Source organism: Dryas octopetala, chromosome 4 (genome assembly GCF_963921425.1).
Source record: "Dryas octopetala chromosome 4, drDryOcto1.1, whole genome shotgun sequence".
Lineage (NCBI taxonomy): Eukaryota > Viridiplantae > Streptophyta > Magnoliopsida > Rosales > Rosaceae > Dryas > Dryas octopetala.
Genome location: NC_141369.1, coordinates 15,547,581 through 15,566,534, shown reverse-complemented (window position 1 = coordinate 15,566,534; position 18,954 = coordinate 15,547,581). Strand labels below are relative to the sequence as shown.

Here is an 18,954-nt window from a genome sequence, read left to right as displayed (position 1 = left end):
AAATAAAAGGGCTAAAATGACAGGTAAAGTAAAACGATAGAAAAAAAACCCAATCCTTAAACCCTTCCAACTTCCAAGTCTCTTCTTCTTCTTCTATCCACATTCCACAGCAAAATTCTGTGTGTACCCGCCATGTCCCTCCTCTGCAAAACCTTCCCTCTCATACCCCTCCGCTCCAAACCCCTCCCTCCTCTCCTATTCCTGGCCTTCCTCCTCCTCAAATCCTCTCTCCCCAACCCCACAATTACCATCTTCTCCGTTTCCGCTTCCACCACACCAACTCCTCCCATTCCCATTCCCAAGCCCCCAATTCCACTCCAATGGGTCACCCGAACCGGGTTCTGCGGCGAACTCTCCACCAACGACGTGGGCAAACGGGTCACTCTCTGCGGGTGGGTCGCCCTCCACCGGGTCCACGGCGGCCTCACTTTCCTCAACCTCCGAGACCACACCGGTACCGTTCAGGTCACCACGCTTCCCGATACGTTTCCCGATGCGCATTCCGCCATAAATGACTTGAGGCTTGAGTATGTGGTCGCCGTCGAAGGCCTTGTCCGGTCTAGACCGGTCGACTCCGTCAACAAGAAGATGAAAACCGGCTGGGTAGAGGTGCAACCTATACACCAAATGCAAACCCATTGGTAATATAGTATTATAATTACTGGGTCACCATTTATTTGTATGTATCTTTGGGTGGCAGATTGCAGCAGAACATGTTCAGGTATTGAATGCTGTGAGGTCAAAGTTGCCATTTTTGGTTACTACTGAAGCAAAAGATTCTGTTAAGGAGGAGATACGTTTAAGGTAATCTCACACTTCTTAGTGTTTGACTTTAATAGCATCAAAGATTAAAAGTTGTCTTTTTTTTACCATAATATTTGTTGGAGCTGTATTAATGAAGAGTACCAGATATGTGTTCCTAGATACCGGTGCCTTGATCTACGCCGGCAACAAATGAATTTCAACATAATGTTGCGGCATAGAGTTGTGAAACTGATTCGAAGATATCTAGAGGATGTACATGGTTTTGTGGAGGTACCATTTTGTGACATATTGATAAACAATAAACGAAAGTACTTTTGTCTCTAATTTCCGTACTCATTGCTTACTTTATTCCATAGACAAAAATAGAGAGAGAGTTAAGTTTTGTTTTGATCTTGGTTTTCTTTGAACATGGTGTAAGGTAGATTGAGACTCCAATACTCTCTAGATCCACACCAGAAGGTGCCCGAGACTATTTAGTTCCCTCAAGAGTTCAGGTACTCCCCCCCCCAATTATGCACGAAATTATATTTACTTTACTATACTTCCATCTTAGCTTGGGGAGCTGATTTTCTCTAATGTGTAATTTGAAGCCAGGAACATTTTTTGCTTTGCCTCAAAGTTCGCAACTGTTCAAGCAAATGCTAATGGTTTCCAGTTTTGATAAGTATTATCAAATAGCCAAGTAATTTTGTGGTGTGTTGCTGTCAGATTTTTTTTTTTGGGTAGCTTTCACTGTTGGTAGTTGCTTATTTCAAATGCTCTCTTAGCTTTCTGCGCTCCTTAAATAAGCTCGTTACTTCAGATGACCATTTTCCTTAAGCTCTATGATAATAAGTCAAATAATGTGATCTTTGTACAGGCTTTCAACTGAAATTGGTTTTGAGTCCAATGTGTTTCTTTTTGTGCAGATGTTTTCGAGATGAAGATCTAAGAGCTGATAGACAACCTGAGTTCACACAGCTCGATATGGAGCTTGCTTTCACTCCTTTGGAGGACATTCTGAGACTTAATGAAGATTTGATTAGAAAGGTTGGTTTTGATTGGCATAGGCAAGAATGAAAACCTCTTGGACTTGGGATGATTCTATGTTTTTAATGTTATGATGCCAACATGATTTCTGTGATGACTTCATACCATCTCTTACTGTGTTATACTTTTTCTTTTCCTTGTTATTATAACAACAAAACTGTCTTGATCTGAATCCTGCAGGTTTTTTTAGAGATCAAAGGTGTACATCTCCCAAACCCTTTCCCTAGGCTTACATATGCTGAAGCGATGAGCCGATATGGGTCAGACAGGCCAGATATTAGATTCGACCTTGAGTTGAAAGATGTAATCATCTTTCCCTTGACTTAAAATTTTTGCATTTAATGGATTTTATATTGTTGTAACAGATTATAATAGATGCAGTTACTTCATGGCCTCTAAAACTTGAAACTGGATACTGTTGAATAATATCATCCTTGCATCTTATAGTATTCCTGTAAAACATTTATGACTCTTCATATATCTAAATTCTTAGTATTCCAATACTCAACCCTTTGATTATCAAGGCATTCTTCCATATAATAACTATCATTAATTGCTTGCATCATTTTGTTAACAAAGTTTATGTAAGGTTTAACTATGTTTCATTGTGTTTTACTAGATATACCTGATCAACATTTTTCTTTTCGTTTTTCCTTTGTTTTTTATTTATAATTTTTGTGAATGATTGCTAAAAAGAGGTTTCTTTGATTGGAATTGCAGGTATCTGTATTTTCTCAGATTCCCCCTTTAGTGTTTTTGCCGATACTTTGAGAAGTGGGGGAATTATCAAAGTTTTATGCATACCTTCAGGTGCTAAACGTTATTCAAATACAGCTCTAAAGAAAGGCGATATTTACAATGAAGCGATCAAATCTGGAGCTAAGGGTTTACCTTTCCTGAAGGTCTTGGGTGATGGTAAAAAGTAATTTTATTTCTTTATTTATGATGGTTGAGATATTTCTCATTCAGTATCTCACAATTTATGGTTTTTATAATTTACTCTTAGGAGGAATTGAGGGGATTCCTGCATTAGTATCTACTTTGGATCAAACAAATATAGAGCAATTTCTGAGTCGTTGCTCTGCCAGACCAGGCGATCTTATCTTGTTTGCAGTGGGTCATCATTCATCAGTGAATAAAACTCTAGACCGACTTAGGTTTTTGTGGCACATGAGCTAGGTTTGGTTGATGATGTAAGTGTTACCATTCCTTCTATTATAGAATGAATATAGTTATAGTATTTTTCATTTTCTGACTCTTTTTTTGGATATTATGGCTGATATCTAGACCAGGCATTCAATTCTATGGGTGACTGATTTCCCAATGTTTGAGTGGATCGATTCAGAGAAAAGGCTTGAGGTCTGTCTCTTGCACTGTTATATGTTTTTGTTCCTGTAAACTTTGTACTATCATGTCCGCCTAAAAAAAAAAATTTGTACTAACACTGATTCACAATTGAGTGGTTATCAATGGGAACTTGTGATATGGGGATGATATTTAATCCTTGCTATCACTTTGATGTTAAAGAACTGCCACATAATGAGATACCAGATATTAAGCAACATACAAAAGAGCTAGATCAAGACTTGTGTCTTATTCCAGGCATTAGTTAGAGACTCCAACTGTGTTAGTTCATTGGTTATGAATCTGTTAGAGAAAGAATAATCCGTTACATTATTCTTTGTTAAATCTTCCATCTCTCCTTGTCTGTACAGTGTGCATATATGCTCAAAATCACTTTTGATTTTCAGGCCTTGCACCACCCTTTCACTGCCCCAAACCCTGAAGACTTGAAAGATCTTTCCTCCGCTTGTGCTTTAGCTTATGACATGGTTTACAATGGAGTTGAGGTATACTATCTTTTGTGCGTTTCCCCTCTAGCAGCCTCAAGTCCAAGGCATTTTCTAATGCTCTCTCCTAGATATAAAATTGATGTGATGTTTCCTACTGTTCTTTCAGATTGGTGGGGGAAGTTTGAGAATTTATAAACAAGAGGTCCAGCAAAAGCTTTTGGAAATTGTTGGCATCTCGCCTGAACAAGTGAGTACACAATCTATTTTGCATTGTAATTGGGCCTGTGGACTTATCACATTAATTAATATGGCAACTGGTTGGGTCTGAATCTGCTCATCTTTAATGTATAAACGGTACACTATGGGCCAATGAAGAAGAGTGGGGCTGCTGCCCCAATCTATGCACCCCAGCGGCCATGGCCGCTGCATCCATCTGAGTAGTGCCCTCTTTTTTTCTTTTTCTTTTTTAAATTTAACGGAGGGCAGTCACCATGCTCGGGCAATCCAATATTTTTTAACATTGTCTTTAAGTAATTCTATTAAATGCAAACTTGTAATAAAAAAATGATATTAAAAGGGGGTCACAATAATGCCATTCAAAACGATTTTTTATTCTAACAAGGGACTGGCGATATGGGATCCTAGAATGTTACATTCAGCTCCTGTCTATAATAGCCTAACCACCCAGAAATAATCGAATCATTTGATATTAACAAATAGGTTACTTACGATAAATCTAGTAGAGTCATGTTTCACCCATGTGACTTTTATGGGTCTAGTAAAAGACAAGTCAGGATTTCATTATTAATGTTGTAAGTACTAGTAACATGTTCTACAAGTACAAGACTTTGGTCTATCCTTCCTGTGTTAAACATTTGGCAACTTAAATTCCTTGCCTCAGATCGGCGGTCCTTTATAAAAATTACACCTGTTGGCATTGGCCCATGACCATATGGATCCGGATGCTGACCTGTGGGGGCCTTACACTCATCTGAAAATGATTGGATTCTGTTCAATGGTTTTTTGAGTTGTAATTTTATTTGGATGTCTGTGTAATATATCTTCTCTTTACGGAAGTTATTTGCAATTTTATCCCCACTCACTGTTTCTCTTACTGACATTCTTGGCTTATTTGGTATGCTTTTTCTTCTTTTATTGAGCTTAATAACTTTAGCTCTGACCTAAGACTTCATTATGAGCTTAGTAATATGAACGCTTTGTTCTCTCCAATGATTTGACATCGTTGTATTTTGTCTGCAGGCTGAAGCAAAGTTTGGCTATCTTCTTGAGGTATTAGACATGGGTGCTCCTCCACATGGTATTGAGTTCTATACTTAGGACATGGCTCTATAACAGTCTAATTACGTGTATATGTTTGATATCTCACTTGCATGTCTGATTCCTAATTGCTGCCATTGTTAGTGGAGAGGTACTGGTTGTCCCTCACATGTGCACATGTATATATGTAGACACATTGCAACCCGAACAGGAAATATATCTCATGTCAAATATATCTCCGCCTTTGTGTAAATGTAATCACCAAGTGCAAGAATGTTTGTATTTTGACAGAGTCTACTTTTGATTTTTTGATGCAGGGGGAATTGCTTTTGGTTTGGATAGATTGGTTATGCTGTTGGCAGGTGCTAATTCCATTAGGGATGTCATAGCTTTCCCCAAGACAACAACTGCACAATGTGCCCTCACTCGAGCACCATCTACGGTGGACCCCCAGCAGCTACAAGATCTCTCATTTCAGACTCGTTAGTACCATCTTCTTCAATCAGCTTAACCACATCAGAAGGATTGCACTACCCATTTCTGTTCCCAATTGTTGATTGCACTACCAAGATCTTATCCAAGTTTTTGATCTACATTTAGACAGTTAGGCAAAAATTTAGATCCCTTAGTAATTTTATCTTTCTAGTTTTGGAGGAATATGTTTATGATCATCTCATTTCAGTGTCTCCCACATAACAGTGAAATTCAACTCATAGCAGCCAGATCCATGTGAATATTGCTAGAAGAGGTTTATCTATAACCGGCAAGTACATTAAATTTTCATATTTTTTTATCAAATGAAAAAGCTTTTCATAAGCTTTGATCCTTTACCATTTCTAATTGTTATGGAGCTCACATAATTCTTGAAATTCAAATGCAGGAAGCCTCCAAACTCTTTTTTTTTTTTTTTTTCGTCCGGAACTTAGTAAAAGCATACAGATTTTTTTTTTTTTTTTCCTTTTGGTGATTCATATGAATTCCAAATGAAGGAAAATGTTTCTAGGTGAAGGTTATCGAACCAAATATATATAAAATTACTCACTTCATAAGAAAAAGTTATTATATATGACGGACATATAGTTCTCATTAACTTCGTAAGATAAGTTTCATTAGCCAATGTGACAAGAAAAAGAATCCCTACCTAAGTTTTGAGAAAGTTTGGGAAAAAATTTAGTCCTTTATTTTTTATTTTTTGAGAAAATTTAATCCGTTATATATAACTTTTTGGGAATTAGATTTTAAATTTTTATCCATTAATCAAATCTATAGGTTCATATAGAAATTTTTCTTATTTTATTCGTGTTCCTAAGTTCAAATATGTAGACTAGTTAATTAATTATAAAAAAAGAGTTAAGAAAAATAAATAAGTAAATAAGATATTATAATTTATACATGTAAAATCTTCTGGTCTCCCCCAGCGCCCAAACCAAAGGCCTAGCCCGCGCAGCCCCCAAAGCCCAACCCCACTCCCCTCTCCCAGTTCTCAGTCTCACTCATCTTCTTCGCCTCCACTCCTTCTCACAGGTAATCAGGTAAATGTCGAGCTTAATCTGATTGTCTTGGATTTTTTTGGCTATTTTTTTTCTTATGGTTCTTCGGGAAAGTTTGTGAGAGTAGTGAAATATAGTCATTTTACTACCTTCCATTGCTCTGTTTGCAAGGTTTGGATTTGGATAGGTTAGATTTATATTTCGGTGAACTGAATTCAGCTTTGGTGTGTATATAAAACAGAAAATGGCATGGAGGCAAATACTATTCAACACAAGAGCAATTCTGGAACCATATTCAACAACTGGGTTCGCCAGATTCTCCACCAAATCAAACCCATACTTAGGTAAGCACATTTTGTTTTAGGATTAGTAGTCGCTTATTGATTTTTTTCCATTTTTCTTTGTTCCCAAGAAAAGGGTAGACAAAAAAATTTATGAATTTTGTGACTTGCACTTCTTCAAAGATAAAAGATACATTGGTTATGTAGTTAAGTAGCTAGGTGGGATTGATTGTTTGGATGCTGAGAAAATTGAAGAAGCGGAAAGAAATGGGAAAATAAATTGAGTTTTTGTAAGGCTCTATGTTTAGTTTCTGATGGAAGTGAGAAACATTATTGGTCGCTTATCCAAAAAAACAAAAAAAACAAAAAAAATAACAAAGAAGAAATTGTGAATGAGGTTTGTTATGCTAACCCTCACCTGTTTGGTTGCTGAGAAAGTTGAGGGATGAAGAAAGGCTTGTGAAAATGTTTCGTGGTTATTTAACTATCTATTTTAGTGAGGAATTTTTCTCTACTTTGGGTTCTGTTCTGTAACTTTTCTTTGTATTTAAAAAAAATTGTGCTTTCCTTCCATCTGGTTGCTAAAGGATTGAGAACCTTCAAGGGAATGAAAAGTGGATATATTTATGTATAGCTTATAGTTTTGTGTCGAACATAGCCTATAGTTAGCTGTATTTGGCTAAATGGATGGTCTACGTTCTCTTGTGTCAGAATAACAAAATTCTCTATAAAATTGAGGTTTTATTATAAAGAGATACTTCTATGAAACGGAGTCAATGGGAAACCTCAAAATTGGGTTTTGTGGTTGTTTTTTTGCAGTGAAAGTCGGAATACCAGATTTTTTGAATGGAATAGGCAATGGAGTGGAAGCCCATGCGGCCAAGCTTGAATCTGAGATTGGTGACTTCCAAAAGCTGCTTGTCACTCGTACTCTCAAGCTGAAGAAGCTTGGTATCCCTTGCAAACACGTAATCAATCTCAAGTCTCTATCACTTACTTTACAAACACACACACTCGCCTAGACATTAACACCTTAAAGTTTGCGTTTTGTAACATTAATTTTCAATTAGGAATGTATACATTTGCAGCTATACTAAAGGTTTGGTATCAGCATTCTTGTTTCGTTCTTACTGGGGGTCTTTATACATTGCTGAAGAAGGGGTGGAATGAGAACAGTGTTTATTTATTTTTATTTTTTTCTTTCCCTTAGGATTTGAGTGTTGTAAGCATGGTGTCTTCATTTCACAATGGCATTGATTACTTCCCATGGACTAAATTTGATATATGATTTCTGTTTTGCAGAGAAAGCTGATCTTGAAATACACCCACAAGTACAGGCTGGGACTCTGGAGGCCTCGAGCTCAACCAGTCAAAGCCTAGTTACTTGGGGAGCAGCATGACACTAAGATTTTTTCTGCTGCAAACTGTTGCTTCCGGATACTTGTGTATGGAACTGTGAAAGAAGACTTTTGCGTTCTTAACATTCTGGTCTTTCTTCACCCTTATTTGAATTTCATGGATAAAGTTTAGTGGTTTAGTGTAAGATGTATTGGATTTAGTTGAGCAATCTACTTTGGTAATTTCACCAGAGCACCCTTGTTGCATATCTCCTTGGTGTCTAATTGTTCTTTCTAGCAAAATGGCTTTGTAATGAGAAATTACCTTTGCATATTTGCTTTGTCTTGCAATAGGGGGGATTCCAGGTGATTGGCCTGGATCTTTTATTGGAAAATGGGGTTTTTTTATTAAAAAAAAAAGTGTTGATAGATGGAATAAAGATGGAAATTAAATGGTCTGCATTGTTCATAATGAATTAAATGTTATGCACACCTTGCAGTTCAGAACAGCCGTTTTGAGAATTTGATATTTTGATTGATGATGGTCCAAATGCACATACTGTTTTGCATTTGGATTTCTGTGGAGCTCATTTTGAACTTCTTTTTCCATTTTCCGTGGGTAAAGTCCTTGTCCTTGGTATTATTTTAAGAGACCATAGGATTGACCCTTTTATTCCGAATTGGGGGTGGTTCACTTAACAAAAATTCTTCCCTACCACTGGTCTATTACATCAAACATTTTATTATGTGTCATTCACATAATCACGGGTTGTATACGATGAATTTCTCCCCGAATGTGGTTCACATAATCACTTGTGTATTAGTTCAATAGTAATTATATGAAACTAATACACAAGTGAATAAGATTTCATAACTTCCAAAAGATCTTGGCTTAATCATATACGGTAACAGAGCATTAAGACCCCATTAGACAATAATATCCAACATAAAGTGCTATTTCAAGAGGAAGAATAAGGAACAAATGCATAACCCCATATAAATACATGTTTTCAAAACCCTTCAGCCATCACAAGCTCCACTACAACAAAAACGAGCAAGCAATATTGGGTATCTCCCTGCCTCTTTGATTCTTATACATCCTTTAAACTCTTACTATGGTGATGAAGAAGAAGCCTAGCCAGGGTCGCCAAAAGATTGCATTGACCAAAATACCCAAGAGAAGCAATTTACAAAGTCACATTCTCCAAACGCCGTTCAGGACTCTTCAAGAAGGCCAGTGAGCTCTGCACACTTTGTGGGGTTGAGATTGCAATGGTGGTCTTTTCTCCGGCCAACAAGCCCTTCTCTTTCGGCCACCCTAACATCAAGTTTATCCTTCACCGCTTTCTTACATCAAACCCAGACTCCAACTCAATTGCTGAGACTCAATACTGCATGAATGACAGTGTTCATGAGCTCAACATGGAGCTAACAAAGACCCAAAACCAGTTGGAAGCTGAGAAAAAAAGAGGAGAAGAACTTGACAAAATGAGCAAAGCTACTAGGGAGTGTTGGTGGGAAACCCAAATTGATGAACTTGGGTTTGATGAGCTCCATATTTTGAAGGTTGCATTGGAGGAGCTCAAGAAGAATGTGACTAAATTGCAAGCCAACAAGATTTTGATGCAGTCTTCACCATTCTTTATGATGAATGGGATTCGGAGTAATGATCATGATCATCATCTTTTTGATAGCAAACCTGCTGAGATTGGAGGATCTCATGGTTCATTCATCATTGGTTCCATACTTCCATGACCTCTGCCAGTGCCTGTGGTTTTGGTTATGGACATGTTCTGTTCTGAATTTTGTTTCTTTGCTCATCTTCTTTCTTCTCATTTGGAAGGCAGTTACAAAATTAATTACAAGCTAGCTAGCACCTCTCGTTAGCTACTTATTGAGTATTAGTTGTTATCCCCTTCAGTTATATGTGGTTGTAAATGAATAATTATAAGGTTAATTTGGACACATCTTTGGTGCACATGCAGTAGCTAGCTAATAACTTTAGCATATATAATGAGATTCTTTATAAAATCATTGGGATAACGGTCCTCCTGATAACCAATTACGAATTAAATCAAGCTCCATAACGACCATATGGGATGTAGTGCAGATGAATTTACTTATAAAGTGGTTACGGGTTCAATAACACAAATTTTTTTGCATGTGACATTTATTCCACAACATGTATGCAAGGTCCACTTTTATACGATAAAACTCACATGCATGTTGTGAGCAAGAGATCACATATCCGACCGACAACGACCAATTAAAGCACATAGTCCGATATATACCAACTGGTATTAGCTTAGTGATTTTCTCTCCACTTTGTTGGAAAATGTAAAGTTTGAATCTCGTCTCTCCAAATAAATAAAAAAGATTTCCCCATAGGTCTATCTGATGAGAAGGACTTGCCTATCACGGAAATAGGAGAGATGGCATCCTTCCCTTTCATCTTTGTCTCTGTCTCACTCCCCCTCTCCTATTTCTCTTTCTCTCATTTATGTCTTTGTCTCTCTCTTTGGAGGGATGTCACGTCCTCTATCACGGGGATATGCAAGTTTTATTCATGTCTGATAATATTCATTGAGGTGGGCTTTGGGCCCTCTCCTTTTCTCTCTAACCTGGTCCAAAGCATTTAAAAGCCCAAAATTTTGGGCTTGGGCCGGCCAGCTTAAGATCCCTACTTCCATGTATGGGTGACTACTGCACGAGTCACAGCTCGTTTCCTTCTGGACGAGTTTAGTCAGTGAGACTTCTCCAGCGCAACTCTCTCAGTCTCTGCTCTGTGTTACTCTCTTTCTAGCTCATTTTCACAAACTTGGTCAGTATCTTTTTCTCAAAATATATGGTTCGGTTCTTGTTGCATTTCAATTCTTTACATGTTGTGTTTGATTCTTTTCCATTTTTTTCTGGGTTCTCTCTATGTGACTCTGTTAAGCTCTCATTGGCTTGTATTACAGTCTTACAGATGCCTTCATCAAAGGGAAGGAAGCATTCAAAGACCCAATCAAGGTTGTCGAATTCTGACAGCTTTGCCTCACCTGGGTCACTGGATTTTGAAGCTAGTGAAGAGGGCTTTGCGAGCTCCATTGAAGAAGCTTCGAGCAAATACCCTTCTCTGATTGGGAAGTCTGCTTTCATTGGCCTAGTCACGGATGTTGAAGACGACTATAAAGGGTGTAAAATTTGGCTCTCAGAGCCCTCCATGGTTGCCTCTTCCTTCACTCCTGGGTCCATTGTATCGGTAATTTACTGTACAATGATTACTGTGTTTGTTTCCTATCTCACTTTTTGAGAGCAACCCAAATATTGTTGTATTGTTTTGTGAACTCAAGTGTACCATGTTTCTGCATTGATTGAATTGGCAGGTGTCGCTTCCTTCTTTAAAGAATAGATTTTCAGATAGCTTTCCTCTCAGCTCATTAGCAGATGAATGTGCTAGACGTTTTGGGGTTGATTCTCTTAAACAGTTAGCTAATGAAGCAGGCAACTACTTTGCTCTTGCAACAATTTTTCCTTCTTCGAAGGTTTGAATGAGAACTGGGTTACTGTTTTGCCTCCTTTCCTTTCTGCTATCTAGAACCATATTTGATATGGCAATTATGAAAAATGGTTTTAACCAGGCTCCATATTTGTTCCCAAGACATTTTCTTTACTTTTTTTCTTGTGTTCATCTCAGGTTACGAAGAATGGAGTGCGATTGTCTTCAAATCTTTCAAATACAATGGGGTGTCCTGCATCAGGCAGGGTCATATTCGTCCACTCTGTACAAAATCAAATCCGAGCTGGTCTTGTAAGTGATTTTGAAAAACCATGCAACCCCAAAGATAATTGCCTCCCAGTATACGACTGTAAGGAGTTATTTTTGGAGCTGCTTCATTCTGACAATAGATTAGTTATGAGCAATACCTCTGAGAACATTTCTGCTGAAAAATCTTACTATCGTCCTGAAAATAGAACGGTTGCATCCCCTAAGACACCATTGAATCAATCAAGGTTCAGTGTTTCTAATGCTAGTCCAGTAACTTCGTCTCCACGTGAGGAGTCAGCAGCAAGTGTGACCACTCCAAATGGGTTATCTGTTGATTCTTTTGACGTTGAAGAGGTTCTAGGGGATGACACTGTGAAAAGACTTCTGCAGACATGTGCTACTACATGGTTGTATTCTCGTTGTTTACTTCGCGGAAATCTTGTGACCATCCCAATGCTTTCACAGATTTGTTTACTCCAAGTGGTTGGTGCTAAAAGTTTGTCAGACGATAATGCTAATCATGATTTGGCACATGAGGCTTCTGAACTAGTGGGTAATGTAAATGATTCTTTTCTAGTGAAGCGAAAAACAAAAGTATGTTTTCATTTGCCATCAAACCTGGCATCTGAAACCCCACAAAAAAGAGTTCTATCTAGTTTGGAATGCACGGATGTTATAAGTAATACAGGAGATAGCATTTCAAGATTGGGTGGTCTTTCGAAAGAATATGCAGTTTTGAAGGACATCATAATTTTGTCATCTATGGACACTTTGTCATGGTATGTCATATGAGACATTATTGCTTCTTAATAGTGTAACCTACTTTTGCATGTGATACTAAACTTTGGGGCTTTCCACAGTCTTTTTTTGGTATCATCCTATTACTTCTGCTTGTGGTCCAAATATTAACCATTAACATGTTAAATGTATACGCTATATGGTTTATTATATGATTATATTTTTAATCAGTTAGTGGTGTGCTCCCCCTCCATTTAACAAATGCAAGGTTGAAGTTAGATGACTTAATGATCAAATATCTAGAAATTTTCAAATTATAAAGCATTATAATGTCCTCTGATTCATATATCTAATGATTTGTATATAAGAAATATAGCCAATCTTTGGACAATATAAGAAATGTGATTGTTGTCTTTCGGGAGCATATCAATTAATACATTTCACTTGGTGGAATCACATGGTTTTGATGTGTTCATAAGTTATTTTCATTATTTTTATTATATTCATTCATGCATATCTTTTTATAATTAGTCTTGGTTTACGAACTACAAAGGGAGTGCTTCTTCATGGTCCACCTGGTACGGGAAAGACTTCTTTGGCTCGATTATGCGCCCATGATGCTGGTGTCAACTTTTTCTCTGTCAACGGGCCTGAAGTTGTGAGTCAATACCATGGAGAAAGTGAGCAAGCTTTGCGTGAGGTTTTTGACTCAGCTAGCCAAGCCGCACCTTCTGTGGTTAGGTTTCTCCTCTCTTTGAATTTTCATGTCCTGTATTTTAAGGGATCATTATCATTTTTTGGTTATAACTTAGTAGTGATGCATGCTGTGGTAAAGTTAGGTTTTGAACTATGCTAGCAAACATACAATCAAGGACTGCCATTCCATGGGCAAAACCGTTTGGTTTTTCTCTTGTGCATTATTTATACTGGCCCAGGCCTTTAGTCATTGTGAATCCTATAAAAAGCACTTTTTAAAAGTCTCAAAGAAGCATGGCACAGGTTTTCCTTGGAGTTTACAGAACACTTGAAATAGAGATTGTTATTCCATTGCGCTAAGTGCGAATTCTAGAGATTGATACCTAGGAGTTGATTGCACTGTGAAAATTACATCAACGTGGCTGTACTAAAAAACATTCATGCATTGTGGAATGTGGTGAAATCCACTGTTATTGTGATAAATAAAAAATTTGATTATTAAGCAATTATTCAAGGCCTTTTAGGAGTCTTAAAGACAGCAGAATCTTAGTGGTTGGGAATTAGACATCATACTTTTGAGCTACAAAGATGTGGTGTGATTCAATGTTTTCCCAGGTATTGGTAGTGAGATTTTTTTTTGGGACTTCATTTCTTTAATGGTCAATATTATTAGTTAATACTAAACCGTTATGATTATTGGTTAATACTGAATGGTAACATTATTATTAGTTATTACTGAAATGTTGACATTATTTCTACCAAAAATAAAAATATTAACATTAGTAGATAATACTAAAATGTTAACAATTTAACTGTATCATTTTGAAAAAGTGAATATATATTGGTGACTGAAGTTCAATTAATTTGATTAAATTACCAAAGCTTTTCCTTTGAGAAACTAGCTGATTTTTTCTCACATGTCTATGCTGCCTTTTCTCTAATGGATTCTGTCCGCAGGTATTCATTGATGAGTTGGATGCCATTGCACCTGCAAGGAAAGATGGAGGTGAAGAGCTATCTCAAAGAATGGTTGCTACACTATTGAATTTGATGGATGGGATTAGTAGAACTGAAGGAGTACTTGTAATTGCTGCTACCAATAGGCCTGATAGTATTGAGCCTGCACTCAGACGACCTGGAAGACTTGATAGGGAAATTGAAATAGGTAATATGAAGTTTTTTTTGTTTACTGTTACTCCACAAATTATCTCATTGTCTTCTCTTCATCTACTGTTAACTTTATCTTTTTACTATTTTATTTTATTTCGTGTTTTTAACAACCTAACTATATAAGAGAGGAGCAATTCCACGCTCTGTGTATGAAAGGCTAGTACGAAGCTAGAATGACATGTAAATTTTTCATGATTTGTGTTTTGCTGTTCTTTACCTTATTTTGGGGGTGGTATGGGTATACATTTGTTATAACTGTACTGAGTATCTATTCATGTGTTTGGAAAAGTAGTTGGATAAAGATTTCTCTGTTGCGGCATCAATTGATTTATACTCCTAGGAAGAGCTTTTTCTTTTCCCAGATATGTCATCTAACATCTTTCTTTTGGAAATTGATATTTAGGCGTGCCATCTCCCAAGCAACGGTTGGAGATACTTCATGCTCTTGTAGGTGAAATGGAGCACTCTCTTTTAGATGTGCAAGTCCAACATCTTGCCATTGCTACGCATGGTTTTGTAGGTGCTGATCTAGCTGCCCTTTGCAATGAAGCAGCCTTCAATTGTCTTAGGCGTTATGTCAACTCTAAACACTCCCATGGTTATTCACATAGAAAATCTATTGCTTATGAAGATTCTTCTAACAGTCTAACGGTATCTGATTGCTTAAAAGACGCAACAGACATATCTCGGGATTATGCAGATTCTGCATCTTCATCTATCTCACATTTGGATTTTTCTTTGGAGATTCTTCCATCGGTGCATTTGAAGGGAACAAATCCAGGTGATGATAACCTTCTGAATGGCATTGAAGAAGAATGCATCTTAAAAGTGGCCTTTGAAGATTTTGAAAAGGCCAAGATGAGAGTGAGGCCCAGTGCCATGCGGGAGGTATGGTTAATACTTCCATGTTTCCAGACCAAATGGATAGCTATTACTATAAATTATTCAAACCAACTGCTATTATAGAACAAGAGAATAGAAGAGTATTATTGTCTCCCATTGGATTAGCAGTTCCAAGAGAGTACTTGTTTGAGTTCAATATGTGAACTTTTCAGTGGTTTGATTATTTAGTCATATCATGTTATGTTTTTTAATGATGGTAACTGGTGATGATAAAAGTGGCCATGTTTTAAGGATGCAAGTGGCTACTGATAACGTCAATTATGTAACCTTATACTGTCTTTTGGTAAGAAACTTTCTATCAGCAGATATGGAGGAATATGCTCGCTGATGTAACTCGTCATACTCTTAATCTATTCCTTTAAACTTGTAGGTAATACTTGAGGTTCCCAAGGTTAATTGGGAAGATGTTGGTGGTCAAAGGGAGGTCAAAAATCAATTAATGGAAGCTGTAATATGGCCTCAAAAACACCAGGACGCATTCAAGCGTATAGGGACTCGTCCCCCAACAGGGATCCTGATGTTTGGTCCTCCTGGATGCAGCAAAACGCTCATGGCTCGTGCTGTAGCTTCTGAGGCTGGGCTGAATTTCCTTGCTGTGAAGGGTCCAGAACTTTTTAGCAAATGGGTTGGTGAATCTGAAAAGGCAGTGAGATCCCTGTTCGCAAAGGCAAGGGCTAATGCCCCAGCAATCATATTCTTTGATGAAATTGACAGTCTTGCTGCCATTCGTGGGAAGGAAAGTGATGGAGTTTCAGTTTCAGATAGGGTTATGAGTCAACTTCTTGTTGAATTGGATGGTTGGTAGCAAATTCTATATTATTGAATCCACATTTATAAGTTTTTTTAAATCTTTGGTTTATAAGGCTTTTGGTTAGACAATACATAGAATCTTTATGTAGCCATGATGCTCACTAAAAGTTATCCAATTATTGAGCAATCATTATCTGCTATCGTATCTTTGACTTAATACACTTTTAAAACTAGGTTTGCATGAAAGAGTTAATGTCGCTGTTGTTGCTGCTACAAATAGGCCGGACAAGATCGATAATGCCCTTCTAAGACCAGGTGCTGCCTCTCTCTCTCTCTCTCTCTGCCCGCACCAATTTAATAATGTTCCTAACAATACAATTTTTCTTTTGGACAGGACGCTTTGACCGGCTGCTATATGTGGGGCCCCCAGATGAGACTGATCGGGAAGAGATATTTCGTATCCATTTGCGCAAGATTCCTTGCAGTTCTGATGTCAACATATGTGATCTTGCTCATCATACAGAAGGCTATACCGGTGCTGATATATCGTTAATCTGCCGGGAAGCAGCTGTGGCAGCTATGGAGGTTTGATAAGTACCTAATTCCTTGCATGACCTTTTCTTTTTTTGAATCTGTTCCTAAATCCATCATTTTTTTTTTTTTTTTGGCTATCAGGAGAGCCTTGATGCCTCAGAAGTAAAAATGCAACATTTAAGGACTGCAATTGAACAAGTGAAGCCAACAGAAATTCAGTTTTATCAAGAGCTATCCAACAAATTTCAAAGACTTGTTCATTCTAGCACAAAAGTGAATTAAGCTACCTATAGTGCTCAAGCGGATCTAGTCAGTTTCCCATATGGTAAGCATTTCCTCTCTGTCCTACTCTGTAATTTTTTGATAACTGCTACTGTTGGTATTTCAGTTCAAGAACGTCAACTATTTCACAATTTGCAGACTCTTTTAGCACTCTGACACTCTCCAGTAGGCGTCATGTCCATAAAAAAAAATATTTGTGTGTTTTAAGATAAAGAGAGGAATCACCCAATGTTTTAAGAGCACACTGTAGTTAGGAGTTTACAGTTTCTGTACACTAGTAACTCAAGATTGGTTTTGTTTTTTAATTTTGAAGATTTGTTAGTTGGAATTTGGATAAATGTTATGCATTGCTCTCTCTCTCTCTCTCTCTAATGTTTTTTCTTTACCATGGTGAAGCAGGTATGAAATCTATACCATTGTTCCTTACGCATTTAGCAGCAATCCAGTTACTCTCAAAGTCTTCTTCAAGTCAAGTGGACTACATCTAGCTGCTGATTACTATGGTCTCCATGTCATATTGAAAGGTTGATGTATACTTAGCTCCTCAAGTATAGAAGATTATGCCTAGTCTCTGGGGAGGGTGAAGCCTTGGAGATCCCTCTCTTCCTCTCGGTCATGGAGTTTAGTACTAGGATTGACACCATAGACAGAAATATATACACACAAATTTAGAAATGTATGCACACAGATTTGGAAACAGTTATATACGAGACTCTGATTTTGTTTGTGGAAGTGGATTGTGATTCTGAGTACAGAGGATTTTTCCTTTCTGTTCTATCCGGGATTCACAAGTCTAGGATTAACCTGATCATGGGTTTGGGCTCTTTTTTTTTTTTTTTTTTTGGGTGAGAACCTGGACTCATATTTCATGTCATTGGATCCAGGCCTGCTTTACTATTGGGCCTGAACCATGGACTTATTTAAATATTAAAATTACAGTGTTCTTACATGCAACGATTCTTTTTATATCATATTTACCGAACCTCGTTGTGGGACCCACCAATCTAAAGGGAATAGATAAAGGCTTTTTTACTCAAATACCATCTGGACTATAAGGGGTGTGCTCCTGTACCACTAAAATTTTTTTTCTTGTTAATTTACTACCTAAAGTTACCAATATGTGCCAATGTAGCATTTGATATTTATTTCTATCAATTTTTCTGTTAACTTAAAGGGTACTATTGTCAATTCATATTATAGAATATCTTAAAAAATAAAAATAAAATCCAAATAAAACTCTAAACTAAAAAAAACAAAAAATCCAGCCTCATCCCCAATGTGAGATCCCGTAAATTTTTTAAATTTTATTTGAAATTTATTTTGAGATTTTGATAATTTATTTAAAGAATTTGTGATTTTCAAAAATAGTTTGGAAGTCAAAAAGAATATTTTGACCCCTTAGATAATTAATACTTACTGAGACAAGTTTGAGAAAAAAAGTTGATGATTTAACAGAAATATGGATGTCAGGTGCTATATTGACATATATTGATAACTTTAGGTGGTATGGGAGCACACCTCCTATAATCCAAGTGGTATTTGAGTAAAAAAACCATAGATAAATGATGAATCTAGTACATGTAGCATAGTAATGCTACATGGCTAAGTATTTAGCTTACCACCTTGACCAAAAAAAAAAAAAGTATCTAGCTTACTTCTACTACTTCATCACCATGACATCGCTTAACAAAGATACTTAAGAAAAAATGAAAAAAATTATTGAATGTATCTGATACACCGTCATGTGGTATAACAAATCCAACGTGCTAAGGGTATGATTAGACGGTATATTTATATTATTAGAATATAGTATTAATAACATTCATCTATATTATGATACGTTGGATAGATTACACCATATTATAGTGTATCAGATACACAGAATAATTTTTCTAAAAAATAATAAAAAATGAGTGCATAATCATATAGCTGCAATCCCCACATACCAGACACTATCTATTTTAACATAACTCCAAATTTCTGTTTGGTGAAAAAAGAAACGAAGTGACTACTTGTATTATAATCGTGCACAGTGAGCAAAGGGGTAATCAAACATTGTTTTCTTAAAGCCATGTACGCGTTTTGTTTAAAGTCTTTTTAGCTTTTTCCTTCATGCTAATAGTGAGCAACCAAATGTCATAATCATGAAATAATTTG

The 18,954-nt window shown here is 36.9% G+C and overlaps 3 protein-coding genes and 1 pseudogene across 5 annotated transcripts; all 4 read left to right on the top strand.

Moving 5' to 3' along the window:
* The first annotated feature begins 115 nt into the window (after nucleotides 1-115).
* Nucleotides 116-5,687, top strand: LOC147287276 (aspartate--tRNA ligase, chloroplastic/mitochondrial-like). The gene is given in 15 exon segments (XM_086242582.1): nucleotides 116-609; nucleotides 701-804; nucleotides 924-1,035; nucleotides 1,188-1,259; nucleotides 1,356-1,447; nucleotides 1,674-1,794; nucleotides 1,975-2,097; nucleotides 2,493-2,709; nucleotides 2,801-2,950; nucleotides 2,953-2,987; nucleotides 3,082-3,153; nucleotides 3,546-3,644; nucleotides 3,754-3,834; nucleotides 4,848-4,905; nucleotides 5,183-5,687. Coding segments are annotated over 15 exon segments (1,983 nt in total). The 5' UTR covers nucleotides 116-132; the 3' UTR covers nucleotides 5,353-5,687.
* A 563-nt stretch (nucleotides 5,688-6,250) lies between these two features.
* On the top strand, nucleotides 6,251-8,307 carry LOC147287275 (uncharacterized). 2 transcript variants are annotated; one of them, XM_086241939.1, is made up of 4 exons: nucleotides 6,251-6,397; nucleotides 6,597-6,699; nucleotides 7,456-7,604; nucleotides 7,939-8,307. In XM_086241939.1, exons 2-4 carry the CDS (start codon nucleotides 6,600-6,602, stop codon nucleotides 8,014-8,016), a joined length of 327 nt encoding a protein of 108 aa, XP_086098065.1. In that variant the 5' UTR covers nucleotides 6,251-6,397; nucleotides 6,597-6,599; the 3' UTR covers nucleotides 8,017-8,307. The 2 variants fall into 2 exon arrangements, with proteins under 2 accessions (XP_086098065.1, XP_086098066.1); XM_086241940.1 differs by having other exon boundaries at nucleotides 6,281-6,389.
* A 666-nt stretch (nucleotides 8,308-8,973) lies between these two features.
* On the top strand, nucleotides 8,974-9,775 carry LOC147287274 (agamous-like MADS-box protein AGL62 pseudogene; annotated as a pseudogene).
* Nucleotides 9,776-10,697: 922 nt separating this feature from the next.
* CIP111 (Cam interacting protein 111) lies at nucleotides 10,698-17,529 on the top strand. 2 transcript variants are annotated; one of them, XM_086240297.1, is made up of 12 exons: nucleotides 10,698-10,794; nucleotides 10,934-11,217; nucleotides 11,342-11,500; nucleotides 11,653-12,503; nucleotides 12,994-13,198; nucleotides 14,116-14,323; nucleotides 14,732-15,216; nucleotides 15,602-16,028; nucleotides 16,216-16,296; nucleotides 16,376-16,566; nucleotides 16,657-16,840; nucleotides 17,197-17,529. In XM_086240297.1, the coding sequence occupies exons 2-11, from the start codon at nucleotides 10,942-10,944 to the stop codon at nucleotides 16,795-16,797; spliced, it is 3,024 nt and encodes a 1,007-aa protein (XP_086096423.1). In that variant the 5' UTR covers nucleotides 10,698-10,794; nucleotides 10,934-10,941; the 3' UTR covers nucleotides 16,798-16,840; nucleotides 17,197-17,529. The 2 variants fall into 2 exon arrangements, with proteins under 2 accessions (XP_086096423.1, XP_086096424.1); XM_086240298.1 differs by having other exon boundaries at nucleotides 17,194-17,529.
* Nucleotides 17,530-18,954: the final 1,425 nt, after the last annotated feature.

What these genes read in the sequence shown, in the direction of transcription:
- LOC147287275 (XM_086241939.1), top strand. Translation starts at nt 6,600, where the DNA reads ATGGCATGGAGGCAAATACTATTCAACACAAGAGCAATTCTGGAACCA. An exon ending in CAAATCAAACCCATACTTAG is followed by an intron (nt 6,700 to 7,455) that starts GTAAGCACATTT and finishes GTTTTTTTGCAG; the next exon opens with TGAAAGTCGGAATACCAGAT. An exon ending in TTGGTATCCCTTGCAAACAC is followed by an intron (nt 7,605 to 7,938) that starts GTAATCAATCTC and finishes TCTGTTTTGCAG; the next exon opens with AGAAAGCTGATCTTGAAATA.
- CIP111 (XM_086240297.1), top strand. Translation starts at nt 10,942, where the DNA reads ATGCCTTCATCAAAGGGAAGGAAGCATTCAAAGACCCAATCAAGGTTG. An exon ending in TAATGCCCTTCTAAGACCAG is followed by an intron (nt 16,297 to 16,375) that starts GTGCTGCCTCTC and finishes TCTTTTGGACAG; the next exon opens with GACGCTTTGACCGGCTGCTA. An exon ending in CAGCTGTGGCAGCTATGGAG is followed by an intron (nt 16,567 to 16,656) that starts GTTTGATAAGTA and finishes TTTGGCTATCAG; the next exon opens with GAGAGCCTTGATGCCTCAGA.